Source organism: Clarias gariepinus, chromosome 15 (genome assembly GCF_024256425.1).
Source record: "Clarias gariepinus isolate MV-2021 ecotype Netherlands chromosome 15, CGAR_prim_01v2, whole genome shotgun sequence".
Classification (NCBI taxonomy): Eukaryota; Metazoa; Chordata; class Actinopteri; order Siluriformes; family Clariidae; genus Clarias; species Clarias gariepinus.
The window spans coordinates 13,802,151-13,826,614 of record NC_071114.1 but is presented as its reverse complement, the minus strand read 5'-3'; the positions used below and the strand labels follow the sequence as shown (position 1 = coordinate 13,826,614).

General features: G+C 38.9%; 1 protein-coding gene and 1 pseudogene across 4 annotated transcripts in view; both read right to left on the bottom strand.

The window, feature by feature from the left end:
- The window catches only part of celf5a (cugbp, Elav-like family member 5a), a 188,759-nt gene that overhangs the window by 34,604 nt on the left and 129,691 nt on the right, over positions 1 to 24,464 (bottom strand). For all 4 annotated transcript variants that reach the window (XM_053513221.1, XM_053513218.1, XM_053513219.1 and 1 more), the window contains exons 4-5: positions 8,457 to 8,585; positions 7,596 to 7,675 (exon numbers count right to left, since the gene is read on the bottom strand). In XM_053513221.1, the coding sequence (XP_053369196.1) occupies positions 7,596 to 7,675; positions 8,457 to 8,585 (209 nt within the window). The remainder of the gene's footprint in view (positions 1 to 7,595; positions 7,676 to 8,456; positions 8,586 to 24,464) is intronic.
- LOC128543508 (uncharacterized) lies at positions 2,389 to 2,554 on the bottom strand (annotated as a pseudogene).

The following is a 24,464-nucleotide window of genomic DNA, read 5'->3' as shown; positions in this document are numbered from 1 at the left end:
GGAATTGAATTTGCATTTGATAGCTGTTCTCTTAGATGAAACTCTTACTCTGTGGTCAGAAGAAATACAGATGAAAGTAAAAGAAGCCGTCATTACACTAAAACAAAAACAGACCTATCAGAAAGTTAGGGGGAAAAAATGCCAAGACATGCACTGGCAAGCTCAGCAACCCCAAAAGGCCTTAAAGGAAGTCATGGAAAACTAAACAACTAACGTTTATGATTCCAGAATTATTTTTTTGGAAAGGAAAACCACTTCACCACAGCCAGGTCAAGAACACGCTAAAGGAAGTAGGCCTGTCATTGTCAAAGAGTACGGTCACCTTCAAAAGACACCTTCCTAAATATAAATACAGGGGGTTTACTTCTAAAAATGCTGTTTCTTAAAGTAAACCCTATGTACAGAACAGAAAAGCCAGATTAGACTGCCAGAAAACATCCAATAAAATAAAAAAAATCCCAGATCTGGTACAAGATTATTTAAACAGATGAACCCACAGCATTGCATACTGCATCATCTGTCAAACATGGTAGAGGCAATATTAAGGCCAGGGGATGTATGACTGTCGACGGAACTGGGTCACTTGTATTTATTGATGACTCCTAATAGAAGTAATAGGGTGAATTCTGAAGTGTTCAGAGCGGTATATTCACATTGCAAATGGTTCATTACCCAAAACATATGAAGAAAGCATCCCAAGAGCTTCTTAGTACAAGGGACGGGTCAGTCACCTGACCTTAACCCAACTGAGCTTGTGTTTTAAATTCTCAGAATCTCAGAATTTCTTAATGTTAATGGGTTCCAGACTTCAACAGCCATTAACTGCAAAAATTATGCATCCATTTACAATTACATTAATGTCAAAATTGAAATGCTGTTAAGTTTTTGTCAAACATGGCACTGGATATTGAGGCCAAAGAACTCCTCTTTGGTCCCGCTTTGCTCAGATGCATTTTTTCCCCTAATTTAGTGGTATCCAATTCCACCCCAATCCACATTAAGCATCAGTCAGGAGGGCCGCAGACCGACCTACGTGTTTCCTCCGATCCACGTGGCGTCACTGAGCATTTCTTCCGATATGCTCGTTCACGCACCGTTAGGGGCGGCGTAACACACTCGGAGGAACAGCGCTATCCGCTCCCTCCGCCTGCGCAAACTCACAGACGCCACTGATTGCCGTCATTAATGTGAGAGCACTGAGTACCTCTCATCCCTCCCCCTGAGAGAGCTTGGCCAATCAGCTCTCTCTAGGCCTCCGGCTGTAAGAGGTTAACAGCATCACCCGGGGTTCGAACCAACGCTCTCTTGATGATAGGGCGAGCGCTTTACCACTGTGCATTTCTATTCATATGCATTTTTTTTAAACCTTATTCGTGCTTCCGTGCTCTTTTTAGACTGTACAGGCTTTCTTTTGGCAATCCTTTGGCATACTTGTTCAGTCTTCTTCTAATTGTGCTGTCATGGACTTTAATGTTTAAGTTTAACATGCTCAGTGAATGTAGGGTCTGAGATGTAGCTTTGCGTTTTTCTGTATTTCTCTGAACATTGCCTGGTCTGATCTTGGGGTGAATGTGCTGAGCCATCCATTGCTGTGCAGACTGGCAACTGTCTTGAATGCTTTCCACAAGAATAATCTTTCTCATTGTAGAATGTTGAACTTCAAACTGTTTGTAAATGGTTTTATAACCCTTCCCAGCAACAATTGCTTGTCTAAGACCATTGCTTATGTATTTCCCTCTAAGCAAACTAACAAAACGTCTGCACACCCGCTAATGATCAATTAATCAAGGGCTGATGATTAGCAGCACCTGAGTGCCATTTACCCTCTTAAATCCTGAGGAAAAACTAAGGGATACTTACTATTTCCCACATGTTTTTTATTTTTGCCTTCATTTTTGTTAAATATATGATGTCATGGTGAAAAATGTTATTGTTCATCTAAGGTAGTATTTTCCTAATACTAAGACCCACTATCAGATTATTAAAATGGGGTCATTAACTCTTACACATAACTGGACAAACACAAAACCTGGTTTTGTCCCAGCATCACGCAAAACTGGTACACAGAATTTAATGAAACCTTTTGAGTAGAAGGGACGCCATGAGCGGTTTTGTGCCAGATTACCTCACAGCAGCCATCACTTTTTTGAACGAATATAGTGTTTTTGCCCTCAAAGTGGGTGTGGCTATACGCATCACAATCAATTCAAAAGTTTACCGAAACCGCACAGATTATGTGGAAGACACAGAAAGCTACAAAGTGCACAAATCATCACCAAACACAAACAAATGTGCGACACAGCATGGCTTTCCCCAAAAAAGGCATATAACTTTAAAGATGTGTGGACAGATGTGTGACAGATGTATGGATAATATGTTTATGGTAATATGTTTATTCTTCTTGCAGGAATTTTAAAACCAGTTTGTCTCATATGTTCCGAAAATATGGTGCTAATTAAAGCAGTTATGTGATGAAAGATGTGAAGTTTTCAATTAGCAATAATCGCGCCTCGGAAAAACCTCATAGGCTACGATACTGCCACTGCGCAAAGAAGTACAACTTAGCATAAACAAGACATAAGATATTCAACCATACAAAATTTTATTTCTTTGTATTAAGAGATTAGGCAGAGAGTGGCCTCAACCAGAAATAATAATATCACTGATTACGTTAAAGCTGATCAGCTTTTTAGCTTTAACCTTTTCACTCTTTCTAAAAACTCTGTACTCATCCACAGTAGTAGAGAGAGAGAGAGAAAGAGAGATACAGTGGGGCAAAAAATAATTTAGTCAGCCGCCAATTGTGCAAGTTCTCCCATTTAAAAAGATGAGAGAGGCCTGTAATTTTCATCATAGGTATACCTCAATAAGAAAAATATCCAGAAAATTACATTGTAGGATTTTTTATGAATTAATTGATAAATTCCTCTGTAAAATACTGTAAGTATTTGGTCACCTACAAACAAGCAAGATTTCTGGCTCTCATAGACCTGTAACTCTTATAATCTGTCCTTCAATTGTTACCTGTAGGTAGAGTGTGGAAAGGAGGTAAAGAGGCGGGTACAGGCAGGTTGGAATGGGTGGAGAAAAGTGTCAGGTGTGTTATGTGACAAAAAAATATCAGAGAGAGTGAAAGGAAAGGTGTACAGGATGGTGATGAGACCAGCGATGCTCCACGGCTTAGAGACAGTGGCACTGAAGAAAAGACAGGAGGCAGAGTTGGAGGTAGCAGAGATGAAGATGTTGAGGTTCTCTTTAATAGATAGGATCAAGAGTAAGTTAATCAGAGGGACAACCCATGTTAGATGTTTTGAAGATAAAGTCAGAGAGGCCAGATTGAGGTGGTTTGGACATGTTCAGAGGAGAGATTGTGAGCAGACTGGTAGAAAGATGCTGAGGTTGGAACGCCAGGCAGGAGGTCTAAACGAAGACCACAGAAAAGATTTATGGATGCAGTGAGGGAGGACATAAAGTTAGTTGGGGTGAGAGAAGAGGAAGCAGAGGATAGGGTTAGGTGGAGGCAGATGACTCGCTCTGGCTACCCCTGAAAGGGAACAGCCGAAAGACAAAGAAGAAGAAAGACAAAGAAGCTCTACCATGAAAACAGTTCTGGCCTCGACTGGTGTCGACAGCCGTTTCTCTGAGGACTTGACTTGGCTGTAGTTGCTCAATAGTTCAGGACTGAAATTTCCTATAGTCTACCTGAGTCTCCAATAACTACCTGGACTCCATATTAACATCAATTAACATTAACTGTTATAGCTGAACTAGCTAACACACCTAACACACAATATGAATGCAGATCGATTCCTATATATATATATATATATATATATATATATATATATATATATATATATATATATAGTTCCACTTCTAATATATTTATATATACACTTTTTTCCCTCTCTACTGTACCTCCCTTTATTACATTCCTGTCTCTCCAGTTAATCCTTTTCTAATTCAAGTAAGCTTTAGCAGCATGTTCAACTCGTTTGTCTTTTGTTCTCTCTGTCTATAAAAACATGCACACTGCTATGGCACACAGTTCACTGCCAGCAGGAGTTTTATTTAAGCAAACACACAATTGCAAACATGAGTGAGACTCCAGTCCTATTTTATAGTCCTGAATAATGAGTGTGAAGCTGAATAGTTTTGATTGAGTCTTCCAGGATTGAACAGCAGGCTTTTTGCAGCTCAGTGTCCACTTTTCCAGATGTTTTACTATCCACATCCCAGTAAAATAGATATAAGTACTGGTTGCAATCAAAGCAGCACACTGTAATGTTTTGTCTCTTGTTAAAGAGTTATTTTGACCCTTGCATAGACATAAACTGTACCAGACCTCTTCTGTGGGAAATAAAGATAAAACTGCACAATAAAAACTAAAATAATTATGACTATTAGAAAATGTATAAGGATTTAAATCTTGGAACTGGAAATAAAATGTTCATTCAATATATATAAATACATTTAAACAGATAGATAGATTGTTCGAGAGACAGGGGCAGACAGACAGACAGACAGACAGACAGACAGATAGATAGACAGACAGACTTTACATGGGTGAATGGTTGGATCAATGCGGAGCTCATGATTTCATGCAGAGGCAATTAATCCCATCTAGGGTTAGGTAATTTGCTAACATTTTCAGCTAAGCTTATTTGCCAGTTATTTAACTGAAAAAGCCAAGAACACACTCTTGATTTAAATTCATTGTGCAACTCCAAAATGCTTAATGATGCATAATGATTAACTTAAAATGTTTACTCCACATATGATTTGCTTACAGAAGGATCACTCATTTGATTTCATTAGAATGTTGTTTGTTAAAGTCTCAGGGATTCTCAATGTTTTTTTCAGCCAGGAACCCCTTTACATGTAAAAAAAAATAAAAATAAATAAATAAATCTCTCTGAATGAGAGCCAACTGTTTAAACATTAGGCTCATTATTTAAATGCACACAATTTTGAACCATACAGCTTTTTCATTCTTAAAATCTTTCAGCTGACTTCCTTTTTAGTTGTGGCAGTTTGTATTCAGCCAATTAAAACAATCAGTCACACAGACTTATAAAAACATATATATTCCAAGATAAAAATATTCATATATTCCTTATGTAAACATATCCTGAGTAGGCTCACAGGGCACTTTGGGCACAAGGTGCCAGTCCATCATGGGGCACAATCACACACACACACTCACAGACTACAGGCAATTTAGAAACGCCAGTCAACTTACTGTACATTCCATTGGTCTATCGGAGGAAACTAAAATTCCCATAGGAAAACCATCAAGCACAGGCAGAGTATGTAAACTACACGCACACAGGACCCAATGTGAGATTCAATGTGAGATTCAAGCCCCCATCCCAACAGTTGTACAGCAACACTGCTAACTACAGCCGTGTAGTTTTGATAATGACACAAATATTAATTTTCACAAAGTCTGCTGCTTCAGTGTTTTTAGATCTTTTGTCAGATGTTACTATCTTATACTAAAGTATAATTACAAGCATTTCCTAAGTTTCAAAGACTTATTGAAAATTACATTAAGTTAATACAAAAACTCCACATTTGCAGTGTTGCCCCTTCTTTTTCAAGCCCTTTACAATTCGCCCTGGCATACCAATCAACTTCTGGACCACAACTAACTGATGGCAGCCCATTCTTGCACAATCAATGCTTAGGGTTTGTCAAAATTTGTGGGGTTTCTCAACGGGATTAAGGTCTGGGGAGTTTCCTGGCCATGGACCCAAAATTGTGATGTTGTATTCCCTGAGCCACTTAATTATCATTGATGCCTAATGACAAGGTGCTCCAACATTCTGGAAAAGACATTGTTTGTCACCCAGCTGTTCTTGGATGATTGGGAAAAGTGTCTCTTAGAGTTGCTCTTATTTTTGTCCCATTCTTTATTCATGGCTATGTTCTTAGGAAAAATTGTAAGTGAGCCCACTTACTTGGCTGTGAAGCAACATGCTTTACTGATGGCCTGACACATGACTGAAAGTAGCACTCACCTCCATACATTTTAAGAAGGGCAGCAAATAGGCCACTTCTCTCCAGGGAAACATTTAGACTGACTGGACTGCTCATGAATCCCCTTCCCAATTGTTTGGAGCATCTGGAAATAAGCTTGTTTGGTAAAGTAAGGGTGAGCACTACCATCAGTCCTGTGTCATGCCAACGGTAAAGCATTCTGAGACCATGAGGTTGAGAGAATTATCTGTTGACCCAGAAGACAGAATTGTGACACAGATCTGGGGAAGGATACAAGAAACTTTCTGGTGCATTAAAGGCAGCCATTGAGCCATTCTCAAATGGAAGAGACTTGGGACAATCAACAGTCCTTTCAGATGTGGCCGCCCAACCAAACCAACTATTTGGGGATGAAATGGCCTTGGTCAGAGAGGTAAACAAGAATCTAAGGGTCACTATATATAAAATCCTAACTTCCCTTGTGGAGATGGGAAAGACTTACAGAAGAACAGCCATCACTACAGTACTCTACCAATCAGTCCTATATGGTACAGTGGCCAGACAGAAGACATTGCTCAATAAAAGGCACATGACAGCTAGCTGGGAGTTTGCCAAAAAGCACCTGAAAGACTCTCCAACCATGAAAAGCAAAACCCTTTGGTCTGATGACAAACAGACTGAATTATATGGAACCAGGAAATGGGGCACTGCTCATCACCTTATTAAAACCATCCCTACAGTCAAACACGGTGGTGGGAGCATCATGCTGTGGGAATGTTTTTCTGTGACTGGGACTGGAAAATTAGTCACTATAGATCGAAAATTGATGCAGATAAAATAAAGAGCTATCATGAGTGAAAACCTTCTCCAGAGTGTTCAGGATCTCAGGCTGGGATAATGGGTTTACAGTTCAACAAGACCATGATCCAAAGCCAAGAAAACACAGGAATGGCGCAGCCAGAGTCTGGACCTGAACTTAATAGAGGATCTCTGGAGAGACCTGAAAATGAATGTGTACTGACCCTGCCCGTTCAACCTGGTTGAGCTTGAATGATTCTGCCAAGAAGAATGGAAGAAACTTCCAAAAGAAAGGTGTGCCAAGCTTGTAGCATCATTCACAAGCACATTCGAGGCAGTTATTGCCAAAGGAGCTTTAACTAAGTGTTAATGATGGGTCTGAATACGTACGTCCATTGGATATTTCGGTCTTGGTTTTTTGATAAATTAACAAAAAATTATTAACACCTGCTTTTACTTTGTCTTTGCGGAATATTGTTTGTAGAATAATGAGCGGGAAAAAAGATTTAAATACATTTAAGATAAGTGTGAAAGTGTTCTGTCTGCACTGTTTATATATTATTATTATTATTATTATTATTATTATTATTATTATACGATATCTAGTCAATACATGCTTCATAGACATCCCCACCTATTAAAATGATTAAAATAATTAAATATATCTCATTTGTAAGTGGTATTACACTACGATCATGAGTGGTTGCACAATGCAACTTGCACCTGTTTGCATGAGACACCTCCACTTTAAACAGCAGAGATTGCAGTCAGATGGAAAAAAGGGAAAAAAGAAAAGAGAATGAATAAGTACTCACCGGCATGGTCTGACTGCCGTGCAGCGCACTGATTGCAGACTGAGCTTCAGCATGTGTGGAGAACTTAACAAAGGCACAGCCTGCAAACAGAGCGAGAACGAGCGATTTTTTTATTAAACACTGTGAAGATGAGCGCATCAGAACATTAGATGGAGGCGCAGGAGATGGTGGAGCACAGCAGGCTGGTCCTCTGCAGGCTGTCTGCGCTCTAGGCTCAGTGCTCCAGACTCCACTGATTAAACAGCAAAGCTAGTTAGCGCAACATGCAGGTCTACGCATACTAAACACAAACACAGAACAACTGATATCATTTCAACATTAGTTCACACATCAATCAAAAGAACTCCATGTTCTGCTTCCTGAGGCAGATAAAAAAAAAAAAACATGTGTGCTTGAATGATTAATTTTGATTATTCTTTTACTTTCTTTCAAAACTCTGGAATCTTTCATATTCGAAAAATCTTAGGAGAAATCAGAATTGTTTTGACAGTCATCTTTTTCCTCTCATCCATAAAACTGCAGAATCACGCAGCTACTCCCTAAGCTGCAGAAATAATCTCACAGCAATTTTCATAAGAACTAGCAGGGGAAAACTACAGCTCCCACAGTGCTTTGCTTAATGTCAGGCTATATTAGTGTCTATCAGTGTCCTCAAAGCCTCAGTGGGCAATAAATGGAGTCTGAAAAAAAGGAAAAAAATAAATAAACAGGCTCAGATATGCTCTTATGTTTCCCTTACGGCTATTACATGTCCCTCATGAAGGCTTTTTTTTTGTATAACAAGCCATTTCGAAGCCAAATAAGATTTCCTGGCAGATTCTCCGCACAGCTATCTTTATGCATTAGCACAAATGGTCCTACCTTTACTGTTCCCATCAGGACCTCTTAGCACAGTGCACTCCTCGATGACTCCATAGGGCTCAAACAGGCGATAGACATCCTCCTCCGTCTGTTGTTTGTTCAGCATCCCCACAAACAGCTTCCTGTCTTCTGAAACAAAGAGCACACATGGTGTGAAACACTATTCATTGCTTCTTTTTCCCACTTAACCTCTTGTTCAGCAGCCCAGGCTGGACAGCACTCTGCTTTCTGGACCGTGGCCACCAAGTGAAAACAGGGACTGCTTTGGTCTGGCACATTTAGCTTGTAGAGTGGAGTCTTAGCAGCCATTGTTCTCTGAGCCAAGGCTGTTCATTTTAATTTGAGCGATAATTAGGTTCGACCCCTACTGAAAAACATGGCCAGGCCTGTGGGGTAGGAGTGTGAGTACTATGGTAAGAGCTTTAAAAAAAGCAGGATATTGAGAGCTGGTGTACATTTAGACGTTCAGGAAAACAGAGAAGACAACATAGGCCTTCCTTTAATTTCCCATTTTATACAATTTTACATTTATACAATTTCCCTTTGGGATCCATAAAGTACTCGCAGGAATTAAAAAACAAATTTCTGTAGTCCAACTTGGAACAGTGGAGGCCAATGGTGAACACTGCATTTTTTTTCCCATTTTTGTATGACCGTGGTAGTAGACATTCTCTCTCTCTCTCTATCTATCTAATTATGATATTCATGCTAATTACGCTATACATGCTATGGAATACACCTGAAATCCTTTATCCACTGCCTCACTGAATAATTTGTTTGCCTTAAACTAAAAATATATTTTAGGTCACAAAACCATGAAAACATTGAACAAAAATAACACAATATGATGTATGACTAAATATGAACGACAGGTTGTGACAAGGCTTAGACTGTAGTATTAAACGAAGACAATATAATTTTTCCATGCCATGTAGAACGCTGCACTATTATGACAAACAGCATGGAGTAGCGGTTCCACTGGGCAGGTAGTGATGATGTTTAAAAAACTTCACATTTTTAAAGTCTAAATAAAGAAGCTATACTGTCAACTGCACGACACATTTATTTTCTTTAATTTCATTAATGCAGTTATTTTTTCTCATTGTTCTTGAAGACTGAAGAAAAGTAAAATAATATTTATATACAGTATATTGATGTCTGACATGGCCAAAGCTACTGCATGTATAATAGCACGTATATGCCACAGGTTGCACAGTACTATTAAATCCAACTTGGCTAGTTTAGAGCAGCATACTGTATGCCAGCCAACCTTTTTCAGGTCCTATAAATTGTGTCCTTAAGCTCGGGAAAGGCGCTATATAAATAAAGAAAAATATTATTATTAGTATTGGAGTTAAGCATTAGTATTAATTAATCAAATCCCTGTATATTTAAAGAATTGGTTACTTCCTTAAATATACTGCCTGGGCAAAAAAATAAAGAAAGAAGGAAAAGTCACCAGTCAAGTTGAAATGAGCAAATACTCAAGAGCCTCTGATTGGACAATTACTGCATAACCCATAACAGATGAAGTAAGTAGCTTCTCATCTCTTAAACAAATCTATCTGAAGACATATCTTATTTTTAGGGTAATAATGGTCCTGTTTTTTTTTTTCAGAAAAGTACCTGGGATTATGTTAAGATTTGTCCAATGCATTATTATTATTATTATTATTATTATTATTATTATTATTATTATTATCCTCCAGGACTTCTGGAAAAGCCATGCACTTTTTAAAATGGGTGCTCAATTGGTGCAGTACACAGTATACAGTATATAAGTATACAGGGATATTATATGTGGGCATCATCAGTTAAACACCCATCATGCTCACAAGCCCCTATTGGGGCTTTGTCCATGAACAAGCTGGCCCATGCATGTACTCGTTATCCTTTGTGGCAGGATCAGAGGGTATGTTTCAAAATAGTGGTGATGCCCTGTGACATCTGTCATGGTGGATTCTTAGAGAAGTTATCTGCGAAATTCCGAGCTCTGACCCCGTAAAGAAAAGGCCAAGCTAGTCCTCCTGCATGTCTTTAGGGGACACAATGAGCTTGAGGTGCTCTAGTAGATGTGTCCTTCTCAAAGGAATCAGGTTGCAAATCTTGCCTCTAGCTCCTCCTGCACATTACGGTATGGACCATACAGTATGAATCGCATAACATTGCATGCAGAGCAATGATTAATGTATCTCACAAGCATGGCTATAAGACCCAGCTGTCCCCTTTCAGAAATTTCACTAAAAACTCACCTCTGGCTAAATGGAATAATATTTATGTTCGAATGCAGCAAAAACACATATTCTCATCAGAGCACAGTGGGAATAAGAATATGAAACAATGGAAAACCTTAAAGTAGTCAAAACCTGGCCTTCGGGTTCAGGCAGAGAGTTTCTGCAATAAAGAATCACCATGGGATCTTCTGTGAAACTTTAGTGCTCCAGACATGAAAGATAATCTGCACGCATACACACACACACACACACAAACTCACACACTTTCTCTCTTTGGCTCACTACAGTAATAATAAATCAGCATATTTAGGGGCCCCATTTGCTGTGAGGGGTAAATGTTGCTAAAGCGTTTAGCTGCAGACCATGATGTGCTACAAATCTGTTTAATAGGATCTTCAGAAGCAAGTAAACATCATATGATGGATCGTGTCCAGCCATGGCCAGTTTTAGCAAACAAAATGCAATTAAGCTAGCATTGGACTTGGTAGCTTATCCAACTTAGCTATTTCTTGTGCATCTTGTTGCAGATGTGGTGCGTAAAACAGGCGACGCGTCCTGCCTTAAACACCAAGCCTAAGTGTTATTGACTGCAGCTCCCAAACGTGTAACATGAGTTTTGATGGAGTGCTTTTGTTCCCCAGCCCCAGTGCCACCGAGGTCCTCTTCATTTTCATCTTCTTTCTAATTGACTCAAGCTGCGTGCATTTGCATAGCTCCCTCCCTAGTGTCCTTGATGCTGGGCACAGCCCCACCAGCTGTGGTGCTGCATCCAAAAAATTACACCTATCAAGCCTCATCAACTTCACCTGCCATAGATGAGTTTTGTTTAATACTTTGCAAATGAACCAGCACTAAAATGAGAAGAGAATATCATACAGTGGTGCATAGGGGGATTTTATAGGGAGAATAAAGCACAGTTTTGGGTATGACACAGCGCTGAATAATGAAAATACAAAAAAGCAACAAAATTTACAGAATTAACAAAATAAACAGGGTCGCATATATCTCTATATATCTCCAAAATGCAACAGGATCTCCCAAAATGCGTATTTTCTATCTTTTTTTATTTTCAAATTAAAGCATCCAGATGTTTATTTATCAAGTTATTGAGGCATAACGGGCTACCACACAAAGCATTACATAAACAGCCTGGTTGCATTTGTTTTTCATTTTTAATGATAGTCCATGAAATTTATATTTGATTGATGTACAACTTTGTTATTTGTGCATAACTGAAACACAAACAATCAATCTCTCATTGTTGATTTTCTACATTTTGAAATCGTTGCTACAGTTTTAAAGGCAGCACTTTGTTCTGGAAAACTGGCCACCACTGAGTCTCGCAAGCCTTTTAACACAATGGAGTGAATTCGGCTTTAGAGATGTGTTTTGTGTTTTATTGTTAGAGATTACCGAGTCCCTCCTGGTGCTTTATCAGGCTACATTATCTCTCTGTCTTGTACTGCTTTATGCTCTTCTGTTTGGAAAGTGTAAAATTGTGTACACCATATGGGCTAGGTCCCAGGGAATTTACAGACATACTATATAAGTGACCTCTATTCATACTGGTTTACTTTCAATACCGGTTTTTCTTATTACATTAACCATCTGGCAGAAAGCAGCTTTGATAATGAGTCTATAGCTCATTGTCAGTGTTGAGAAATCTGACATTCACTGCAGCATTAGATTTCTGGGGCTTCATCCGGTAATTCATACGCATGAAAGATTTGAACTAAAAGCTTTCATGGCAAAACATCCCATACAGAACTGTGGAACATGGGCGTATGTGACCCCCCATCTGAGAATAGTAAATCTTGGTTGTAAATTCATTTTGATCCAGTTTGTTAAATAATACATCAATAAAATAGCAAAGCAAATCATATTCAGACACTGGAATCTTTCCTTATACTTAAAATTTAATTAGATAAACAGTAAGGGCTCGCTGGCACACACATTCACTCTAAATATGTTTTTTACTATAGGTAATAGTTTTGTAGGCCTAAAATGTATAAATAATTAGACTTTTTAGGTATGACATGTTGAGGATGACTACAGGTTTTTTTTATTTATTAGCTTTGAATCATATGCAAGCAGAAATAAAAGACTGAGTCTTTTCTATCTCCAGGGATTTGTGTAGTAAATAAGCATTTTAAACACTGAAATGTGTTTGGCTATATTTCAGAATGTAAAGCTGTTTCGTTGATCTGAAAGCCTTTAGGGAGTTTTGAATCTCGAGCCTGCATGCCAAACTGCACAATATTCCGGCTGTGTCTCTAAATTGCCCCCTAGTTCTCTACGTAGTGCATTACTTAAGTCTCTATGGGATGAAATAGTCTTTGAAATGACTGCATTAGGTCATCAAGGGGGTGGATTTGGTGGAATACTGGGACACTTTTTTAAAAAAACAGCACGTCAATGATTTTCGTGTGTGATCCGACTGCCAACCACTAGCTCGCGTTAGGTATGGCTGTTGGAAGAAGCCGCTGGAATATGCCTTATACTGCGTGGTCAAAAACGTCACCGTTTTAGAAGGGTCAGTTATTGGCCTGAATTGAGTAAAGACAGCAACTAAGGAGATTAAAAATTAAGATTAGTTAAAAACTTTCCGATGCATTATTACATTCTGGAAGGATTGTGCTGTTACTGTATATTAACTTCACAGAATTCACTCAGTGAATTTAAATCATAAAAAAAAGAAATCTACAAAAAAGCATTTCCACATGCACATTATGAGAACTCTAAGAATTCTTTTTTTAACTGAGGCTTATTAAAAAACAGCTTCATGCTTAAAGAATAGACTTTGTAGCAATGCAAAAAGGTCATGATGTCTGATAAGCTCAGTCTGACTATTTCAGGAAAGAAGGGAAGCACATGAAGTGATGAACAGTGGAGACAGTGTTATGATCTGAGGTTACTGTAGTTGGTCAGGAATAAACTCAGCAATGCTATGTGGCAATAAAATGAAGTCAGCTGACTACCTGAACGTATTGAATGACCAGGTTATAACATCAATGGAGTTTTTTCCCCTGTTTTTTTCCCTGATCGCACAGGGATATACTGAAATTATGGAAGTGGTTATGGGAGCTTGAGTAGTCATTTTCACTCTGCCCACTATATTGCATGACATAATCGGAGCTAAAGGTGGCTCTAAAATATTAGAGTCTGCAATCTTTTTTGGCCAGGCAGTGTAATTTGACATTTAAAAATATTAACATTCAATATATAGTAAAGTGCAGATACTAGCGCTATAACTGAATACAAATTCATGATTCAGAATGAACCCTTATGTTGTAAACAAATACAAACACAGATATTGATAAGATGTGCACTATTTCTTTTTTACAGCACCCACAAATTTGACCATGATTTTGTTTACATCTTTGTAAAATACAACCAATTCAATTTAAATCAATTTAAAAACTCTGTTCTGCCCTTTCCCACATCTGGTTTAAATCCATTGCACTGCACCCTTATTCTAAGTATATCCTGTATTTACTGTACACATATGTGGAATTGATTTGATTTGCATTGAGTCTGGGATGCTCTGTTTGGAGTTGATTTACTTTGCATTGCAGTCTGAGATGCCCTAGAGTAGATGCGGCACATATTCATCCTACATTTTGAGGTGCATTGTGGGATGTCATTAGGAGCCAAAACTCATCCTAGGATAGTGCGCTAATAAAGTGGTCTAGGATCAATTCTGCATCCGAACACCCTGAAAAATGTCTGAAAGCCCAATTAGTTCACTACACATGGAGCAAGGTGTCAATCTCCATCTGATAAGCCGAGCTGGGTGTGTGGAGTCAGGGGGTAGGGAGGTGGAGGGTGGAGGGGGGGGGGGGTCTTTTTTTGAATAACTTTGCAAATGACTGTCTCAGGTGAAAATCCCTGCAAGAGTGAAGGACAACGAGACGTTAGTGCCATCCACTGTAAGCAGCTTCAGGGGCCTGGAAAGGAAACGCTATTACTCTAATAGCAAGCTCTCCGACAAGTGGAGAGCCACTCTTCATCAGCTGTCAAAGTCCGAGTGTAAATTCTGCGGATATATGAAAAAATATTAGCATTTTGATGCAGGAGGACAACATGAGCTGACAGATATTAGGTAGCGTTCAGCTGCAAAATGGGCAAAGTGACAAATTGTGGAGCTTCGTGCTGACAGAAGATAAAACAATGGCAGTGGCGAGCATAACGAGGAGAGTTTGTTGTCTCCTGCCAGGATTGAGGCTGCTTTTAGTCCAATTAAAATAACACAAGACATAGACCTCCATCATGTAGCCACGCATAAACAAACAGACAGTTAGGGTGATAGTAATTAACCTATAGCCACACTGGAAGAGCTTAATCCAATTTATTACAAGCCCAGATCTTGTAGTGGTACAAGAACTAATGAAGTACACCGATCCACTCTGACCTCTCTGTTTGTATTTCTCTGTTTCAATGTGGAATGCCGTAATACTTCTTTGGCAGCACTTCCCTCTCTTTCTTAGCTGTTTCCTTCGATTAGTAGGCGTATGTATGGTATTAGCTGTTTTTCCAACATGTCTGAATCGAGAACCCAAAACTAAACCTAGATACTTGGATCATGGAGAAAAATGTAAAAATCAAGCGTAGTACTGATTTACAGTGTGGATCAATACAGCAAAATAAATCTTAAAACATTGGGATAAATTTGACATTAAGGATGCATTGAATCCAATTGTAAAATCAGGTATCCATTGGATACCGTGCTCTTTTATTCATACTGTACATATGAAAAAACGCTTTGATGCCCATATCTATCAATCAGTGCAACACAATAGAATGTGATGTATGCCTCGTGTATGTTGTTATGCTAATGCCAGCAGTCTGGACGTATTTCATGATTACTGACTGCAATCGAAGCACAGCAGAGCACTAACAGTGACCATATAAGGAGAAGGAATCTTTCAACAATGCAAGTAAACTCAAAAGGTTTAAAAACATCTGTAGCAGTGCTGGTTAGGCAAGCAGAAGACTGAAACTAACAACAAGAGATTCAGATACAGTGGAATCAATTAAGTATCTTCTACTTACTACTCTACATGTCAAATCAATCCTTTACTGAAACTTGTCTGAATATTAGATGACGAAATCAGAAGGCTAAAACACGTCAATAAAATAAATTAGCCAACACTATCAAAAACATGTTTTGGAATGTTTTCATGGCCACTATTAAATAAAATAGAGACAAAGAGAAGAAACATAAAGTGAGATAAAATAATGTATGCATAATGTTGTCCCTGATTTACTAATTCTACAGTAAGTAGGTTACTGTTGTTGTTTTTTTGTTTGTTTTTTTGTATCACTGTCATTACTGAAAGTACCCAGAAATGTACCTGGCCTGGAAAAAAATAATTACCACTGCTTCCTTAATTGCGAATCTAGCCATAGACATTAATGAGGAAAGTTCAGGGACCGACTGACCTACAGTATCATCTGTTTACACTTACTCCATCTCTACCTGAGTAACAATGAATAACCAAACGCAAGAGTCCTTGGGTAGGTCATGTAATAGTGGAAACACTGCCAACATGCAAGCGAACCAATAAAAAAAATTCTTATTGTCTTTATTAGGAGTACCAGCAGTACAAGTCTCATCAAAGCTTTGTCAGAACAGGTTAATTGACCTCACTTCTGGCACTTCTCATTAAACAGAAGGACATCAAAATGTGATTTTCGATGAGCCAAATGGACAAAGAAGTGAAATCAGTTGAGAATCTCTCTGGCTTAAAGCCACTTTGGACTAATGGATCTGTACATTTTGTACTGCCAAAATTGTGCCGCTGCTTCTAGTCAATACGGGGCTCCTTTTAAGAACAAACAGGGACCAGTCATTGCTCTGCCTAATGGCCAAGTTTCATCATCGTCCTTTTGAGCTGTACTTTTCACAGTCAGTCACCATCCAGCAGTGCCTTGATACGAATACCGCAACTCATCCATCACCAAGCAGTCTACTGGGATGCATCAGAGTCCAAGAGATTTCACACACACACACACGCACGCGCGCGTGCGCGCACACACACAAGCCTGCCAAACATTTCATCCAAACTGTGCAATGCTCTGTGCTGTAGCAACTATTGCATCATCTTGCACCAGGGTTTCGAAAGAGAGCGCAAATCACACAGAGATCACTCTCGGCAAGTGGCTGAGACATTCCCTCACATTCCCTCACTGCTCAATTCAATGGAGTAAAAAGAAAAAGAAAATCACAGCCCGATTTTTATCTGAAAGACGACTGACAGAGAAATTTCTCAAGCTTTTCAGATTAATGCTGTACTTCAACCTTCACGTTTGTTGTTGTTGTTGTTGTTGTTTTCCCCCACAGCCAGTCCCCTCCCTGCTGCCTGAATCCTGGTCCACTATCACATGGCTTGAGGCAGTTACAGTGCCTTAAATTAACAGCACAGCTTAAAAAATATTGTAAAAATTTTAAACAATAATTTCAGCAAAAAATATGGGGAAAAGAGAGAGTGAAAGAGAAAATGTTTAATCTCTGCCATACGTCACTGCAAATTAAAACTCAACATGAAAACAAATGTGAAATATTTCTTAGTGCCTGGTGCTGGCTTCAGCATATTACTGCATGACCTGTTATCACCATTCTGCCATGTGATGATCATATGTGTAATGTATAACTCCTTACTCACTATTATTTACTAACTATTTGCCCTTGATGAGAGAATGTTGGTGTCAGGCTTCATTATGAGGTACAGTATTTGGTATTATGTGTTCTTCGTTGCTTGCGTTTATTTATTTATTTTTTTATTACATGTCAAATTTTTTTGTCACCTTCCATATCCATATCCATATCTTAGGTATGTGTTTAACCTGGTTTGTCAGCTTATTATAAGTCTACAGACACTGATTTATAGTCATTGATTGGAGCTTTTGTATACAAAACGTGCATTGTAACTTCTTTCTGCTTTCAACAGGCTTCCTCATGCTTATAGTACGTTACTCATGTTCTCAGCTAATAAAGTCAATCTTTATTTCCTAAATCACTAAGGGGCAGTTTATAAAACAGACACATTATTTAAAAATGAACTGATTATACAGTACGTTCCTAACTAATACAAATACAGATACAAATACTATTCATGTATTTTGTTCTTTTTTTTTTTCCAGGTTCACAGACTAGAGATGGGCAGCAGAAGAGCACACAAGTTTGAGGTTTTTTTATGCATCCCAGTGGTTAGCTGTGATGTTTATGGTTGTGAGCAAAAGGTCAGATCAGGTTAATTCGCTTTAAGATATGCTTATCACAGTGGCCCTGAACCTCCAGGGTTGGGGGTTGGACTCTCACCTCTGGTCTGTGTGTGCGGAGTTTGCATGTTCTCCCTGTTTACCCTCGGTCTCCCTCAGGGTTCTCTGGTTTCCTCCAACACAAAACATGTAATGCTGGCTGATTGGACATTCCAAATTGCCCACAGTGTGTCATTTTGTGTGTGTACCCACGTGCCCAGTTGTGCCATTTCAGATTCTGACCACATTCATGTCAGGTTTAGAGGCACTAAACACAACATACAGATGTTGGTGCTACAACAAACTGAATTAAACAGGCAAAGCATCCGTGCTTGCTTTATGACGTTTTCATCAATTGCTTTATTTCAAAATCCAGAGAGAGCTAAAATTGGAGCAGCTTCAAGAAGAACGAGGCGAGAATAAGGCTGGCACTTGAGATGAAAGCGTCCAGGCCTGTAGTAAAAAAAAAAAAAAAAACAAGACTGTAGGCTATATGTTAGAAAGCTGTTTGTTTTCAGCATGTGGGAGAAAGCTGGTTTGTTGGCAGATTGAAAAAAAATCTTCTTAAAGGCCAGTCTACATGCGAGAAACTCGAACTTCTGCAGAAGAGACTACTACTATGTAGCTTGAGTGAGACTTTGGAGAAAATGGGATTTTTCACTGTCCACGAAATATATTCAGGATGCTTATTTGGCAGACCTCACCGCGGTTGTTGATCCATACTCATTCACATTAATCACTGTATATATATATATACACACATATATATTACAGTATATTTTAATACCACCAAGTTCCTTATACCATATATATAGTAGGAGCCTTAAACAGAAACAGTGTTTTGCATGCTGATAAAATCTTCACTTCTCTTCCTCAGGTCTCCTTTAGTTTAATATCTTCCGTCGATCCGTGACTAGAAAATAGGGTGTTGAAGTAATATTGTAGGTTGAGCGAAGCGTCCATCATTCTGAAGAACACACAGCCTCGTTTTCCAGATGGCCAACTTAACACTGAGGTACACAGCACACAACTCAGCAAAAAAGTAACCAATTTTACCACTTTATCACCATCGCAATAAAAAAAGTTGTATTTATTTATTAATCTATTTATTTATCTATCAGTATCTTATCATGATGTCTGTACGTTTTCGTTTGACAAGACACTGCAGTATGCAGTTTGGACAGGGCAGTTGCATTTGTCAGCATTACATTCTGCAGAATTATGTTTCTATTTAGCATTAAATGAAATAAATATGTATAAAAAGAAATTGATTTAACTTGTGTTTTTGGTATTGCTGTGATGTTTTTGATGCTGTTGTGTTGCTAAATGTACTGTACTGTCTTGTTCTATCTTTAGTTTTCCTGTTGTGTCTGGAGGTTTGCTGTTGTGTCTGGAGGTTTTCTGTTGTGTCTGGACTTCTGCTGTTGTATTTGGGGGGTTTCTGTTGTGTTTGAAGATTTGCAGTTGTGTCTGTGGGTTGGCCTCATTTTTATCAAAAGGTGAGAAGTTACTTTATACCTGCTCCAATTCCTCCAAAAATACACACACACACTAGTACAGGTGGACTGCTTGCTCGGTAGAAGGGTCTGTTTGCCGATGAATGCTGTAGCTAGGAGATTATGCTTCCTTGGCAGTTGTGCAGCAGCCTTTCCTTTTTCCTAACGCTTATTAAAAATGGATTAGAGAAAGAAAGAGCAAGAGAGTGAGAGAGAGAAAGAGACTCCTCATTCCCTCCTTATCCCGGGCTTCATCTGTGAGCTTCGACAGGCCCATTTGTTTTCATTTACGGGATGTTTTGTTCGATATCTAATGAAATACTGTAACTATCTATATATCGACCAAACCATCAGCCATGATGGCTGTAATTGGTCACCGGCTGTCATTTCCTGCCACATCTTTCCCATTTCACCCCCTCCGTGTTTGTTTGATTACATTTGTGCTGTGTGTAATAACAGAGGCAAATGCCTCCTAATATCCTCCCACTCTTAGGATTTTTACCGTGTCTGAAATACCGTGGCTTATCTGTTATAGAAGTACACGCTGTCATATTCTATAGGATGTTACGCAACGCTACTTAATGACATCCCATATATTTTTAAATGTACTTTACAGATGTTGTGTCTTGTTTAGCAATATATGATTTATGATGTAATGATGCATGGTCTCCCAGCATCATTAGAGCGTGTGAGGCTGGTAGGTTGGTGCCTTTACATAGCGAGATTCATTTATCTGATGAAAGCATTGCTTGTTAAGGCACTGAAGCATGGAATAAATCCCTAATCAGACTAATAGAGCTCAGACCTCCTGCGTTTCATCTCACCTGAAATGAACATCTTCGACATGCCATTAATGATAACCCTCGGATAAGCCGATGATGAAACTAGGAGGAAATTCAAGGCGCGGGCACTATTTCATCATAAGGATGGCATCAGGTTTGATATTTGCCCCGCACATCAGTTTTCATCTGGTTTTACATACTTGATCTTGTCTCCATAGACAGGCCTCCAGGGTTCCTTCTTTACTGATGCTGCCTTTGAACGCAGATTTTCATTTGAATCCAAATATCCAGCATGAGCATGCTTTCTCTCAAATAGATGAGAAAAGCTAAAAAAAAAAATTAAAAAAACCCTCTCTCTTTCTCTGTCTCTCTCTCTCTCACACATATATGCACACCTTGTAGTTTATCCCTAAAAAAACTCTGGAGGAAAGGTAATATATGATCAGTAGAATAGGATTTAAAAATAGTGAAATTCTCCAGAAATGCAAACGTTTACCCAGACACACACACATATATATATATATATATGTATATGAATATATACATATATTAAGGTGGGTCTGTGTTTGCGCATGTGCATGTGTGAGGTTTAATGCCTGGAGGAAAGTTTTAATCTTTACAGCGCTCTGTCAGCACTTCATTAAGAATGAGGCTCTTCGGCAGCACCGGGGTGATGTGAGTGACAGAAAACAGGACAGGGGGCGTCCTGCATTTTAGATATCAATTGGCAGCGTTGGTCCTGTCAGGTAACATGACGGATTATCTGAAATGAGTTTCATTGCTGATTAGTTATTGTACACACTTGTCAATTAAAGCTCCCCAGAGAGCACTGAGCTCAGACGGCTTGAGTCCACCTCATAAACTGCAGACAGAGAGAGAGAGAGAGAGAGAGAGAGTCTGAGGCCGAGACTAAAAGAAGACACACTTTGCTTTGTTCTATTGGAATGAGAATAAGATTACAGTATAAAACATTGCTCCAGGTGAATAAATAGTTACTTTTAATTTATTAACAGTTTTTTCCATGATCAATAAGCTCAGTACAAAAGTGTGTGTGTGTGTGTGTGTGTGTGTGTGTGTGTGTGCGCGTGTGTGTGTGTGTGCGCGCGTGTGTGTGTGTGTGTGCGTGTGTGTGTGTGTGTGTGTGAAAACATATCACATGTCTCTTTCACTCAATCTGCACTGCTTTTCACTGAGTTAACCTGTGGCTCATTACACACACTGTAAATGATCTGGAAATTCTGACTCGGTGATGTTACTATGCATTTGCTGTGCTTTCAAATGTGTTTCTAGATGTTAACTTTAAGTTGTGGCTTTGTTCGTGGATTTACCTGTATTTGCTTTTTTAGCAAGCAAAAAAAATGTACATACTAAGCTAAACATTTCAGATTTATTTAGTTATTTATTTTAATCTCAGTTTACAGATAAGTAGATTAATAATAAACAAATTTACATACTTAAAAATACTTAAATAATGCCATTCTGATTTCTACCACTGTAACTAAATTAAAACAGGACAGCTGGCTATGTTTCACAAACCCATACTGGTCCTTGGTCTACACTTTGGGAAGTCCCGAGGTATAAAACATCACACAAGGTTTGATACAGAAGACTGTTTCGGGCCTCATTACTGTGTTTTGCATGAGGGCAAACGGTATTTGAATGAGCTCATATTCTCTTTTACATTTAAATGCTCTATCTCGACTGGGTTGTCAGATCATACTGGCATAATCCCGCCTAGGCACTATTGAAAACCAGTTCGATTAAAAAAAAATAAAAAAAAACACTTGTGCTAGTCTATTTACATATCTTTACATTTTTCACAAACTGTAGTTAAATTAAATGTTTTTGTTGGGGGGAAAAAATGTAGCATGATCAGAAATAAATGAGATATTCAGTGCATTCTCAGCATATTTTTTTATTAACAATCAAATGAATATTAAACAAAATTATTACCTCGGTGGTTTAAAATATTGTTGCTATCGCTGAAAACAAAACGGATTTTTTATTCATAGTTAATAATATAAGCTGAATATAAGCTGATTAACCAAACAAGTTGCAGTAAAGGGAAAGAAAATCATAATCTAAGCACTTCCTGGTAGGTTTAACAAATCACACACATTGATTAAGATGTCTCAGTTTGGTAAAATAACTAGCTAGACATGGTTGGATGTGCAGCAGTTGGTATAATAGAATCAGCAACGTGAGTAGATCTTTTCTAAAAGAAATAGTTTCTGTTATTACGGAAACAATCTTGTGTTCCGAGGGCTTATGACTCAGTCTCATGCTGCTTTAGTCCTTAACATAAAAAGAAGACTAATGTCTGTCATTTGTTTGATTTACATACATACACTATAATTCCAAATATCAGCACACTTGCACCCCTGAAACACATTAAATATATTTATATTCAAATCTTCTGGTGCAAATTCTTTAGGTTGGTGCTGTTTTCTTGTTATTCCTGTTAGAAGTCATTGGTTGTCTGCTGCACTCCTATGACAGGGGTGCATTGCTAGAGCACTTACAGTGGCATCTAATACAAATATATTATATAAGGTAGGTACTCTGAACCGCGGCAGAGACTCTGCTAGTTAGTGATCTGACTGAGCTGAATGTACAGATGATGAGGTAAAAGATCTGAAAAGACTGGAAGCACTGCTGAATTGCTCTCTTCACATACAGTGTTGTGTGTGTGTATAGGGAACTCTTAACTAAAAGTACCCCAATGTGTCAAAGAAAAAAATCCAAACAACAAAGAATTTGTGCTGCAGTACACCTACATCACAGCTATTCAGTCAACTGAATATAAGGGGGTTGGTGGGTTGTTCTTGTCCTTTTATTCATGAAGACATGAAGGCATGGTCCATGAGGGATGATGGGAGAAGTTTGACACTTCTATAAAGTTATAATAAAAAATGCACTAAAGGCACAGAGCTGAGCATAACCTTCTACGAATGCAGGTACTGTATTAACTGTATAGCTGAAGCCAGTGGAGCCGTTTAAGTGCTCCGTAAGTAACTGATATTCCTATTAGCTCCTCTGCTACCAGAAATGGCAGGAAGGAGGCAGGGGTGGGGGGGAGGGGGTGGGGGGGGGGGGGGGGTAACAAATGCCATGAGAACAAGAAATAATGGAGCTCTGTTTTCCACTATTTCCAATTCAATTTCCAGCCAGTGACCTAAGGTAAGGAGGGGAAATCAATGACAGGGTGAGAGGGTAAAGGATTGGAGGCGAGCAGCAGTGGCAGATCCTTCGCTTAAGCCAAAGCGCATCCATCAGCCTCGCAATGTCAGAGTGACAATCCTGCTTGTTTGATCCCGACGTGTGCACATCCTCTCCGAGCGTAAATTAAACCCCTGAACCGCAGCGTTACCTGCGATTAATACATGCTCTTCTGCTGTCCGCTGGCAAAGCCCGGGGTGAGAATGCTGTGATTGATCCCATTTTATTGCAGTTCAGAGGGGAACAAAAGGCTGGTGTGAGCCTCCAGTGACCTCTCCTGCAAGGGGAATGAAAACCAGCTTCTCACAAGTGTCCAATCCATGCTGTATTCAGCCTAGCTTGAGCGTCTATCTGTTTTGACAAGTACACTTGCTTGAGATATGGCAAGGTGGGCAACAAAGGCAAAAAAGTGCCATTGCAATTAGACTGCTGTTTTCACGTCTGTTCTGACAGTATCACATTTCTAAAGCTATCCATAACAAGAACATTTACAAAGGACTTGCTTCCTTCTGTAATACGTCTTCTTTATGACAACCTTCACTGACTGCTACATATTTACTTCCTCTTCTACTAACATCAATTTTCTTTTTTTGTGTTTTTAGAGTCTGTGGTGCTCTATTACAAATGCACAGATATATATGAGGTAAAGGACATTTTAAACATACTGTATGTCCTTCACAACAAACTAGGTGCATGTTTCAAGTAAATAACTTGAAAATGATGTTTTAACTTATTGTCCTAAACCAGTATAAATGTAATATAATGAAATATTATATTTAAATCGATTTAATATCTCATGCTCACTCACTTACATCACAGGGGGGGCCTACCCCAGGAGACTTAGGGCATGAGGTGTGGCACACCCCAGACAGGGTGCCAATCCATCGCGGGGCACACACATACACTACGGGCAATTTGGGAACACTAATTAGTCTAATCAGCATGTCTTTGAAAACCGAAGTACTCGGAGGAAACCTACCAAACACGAAGAGAATTTTTCACAATGTATAATCACTG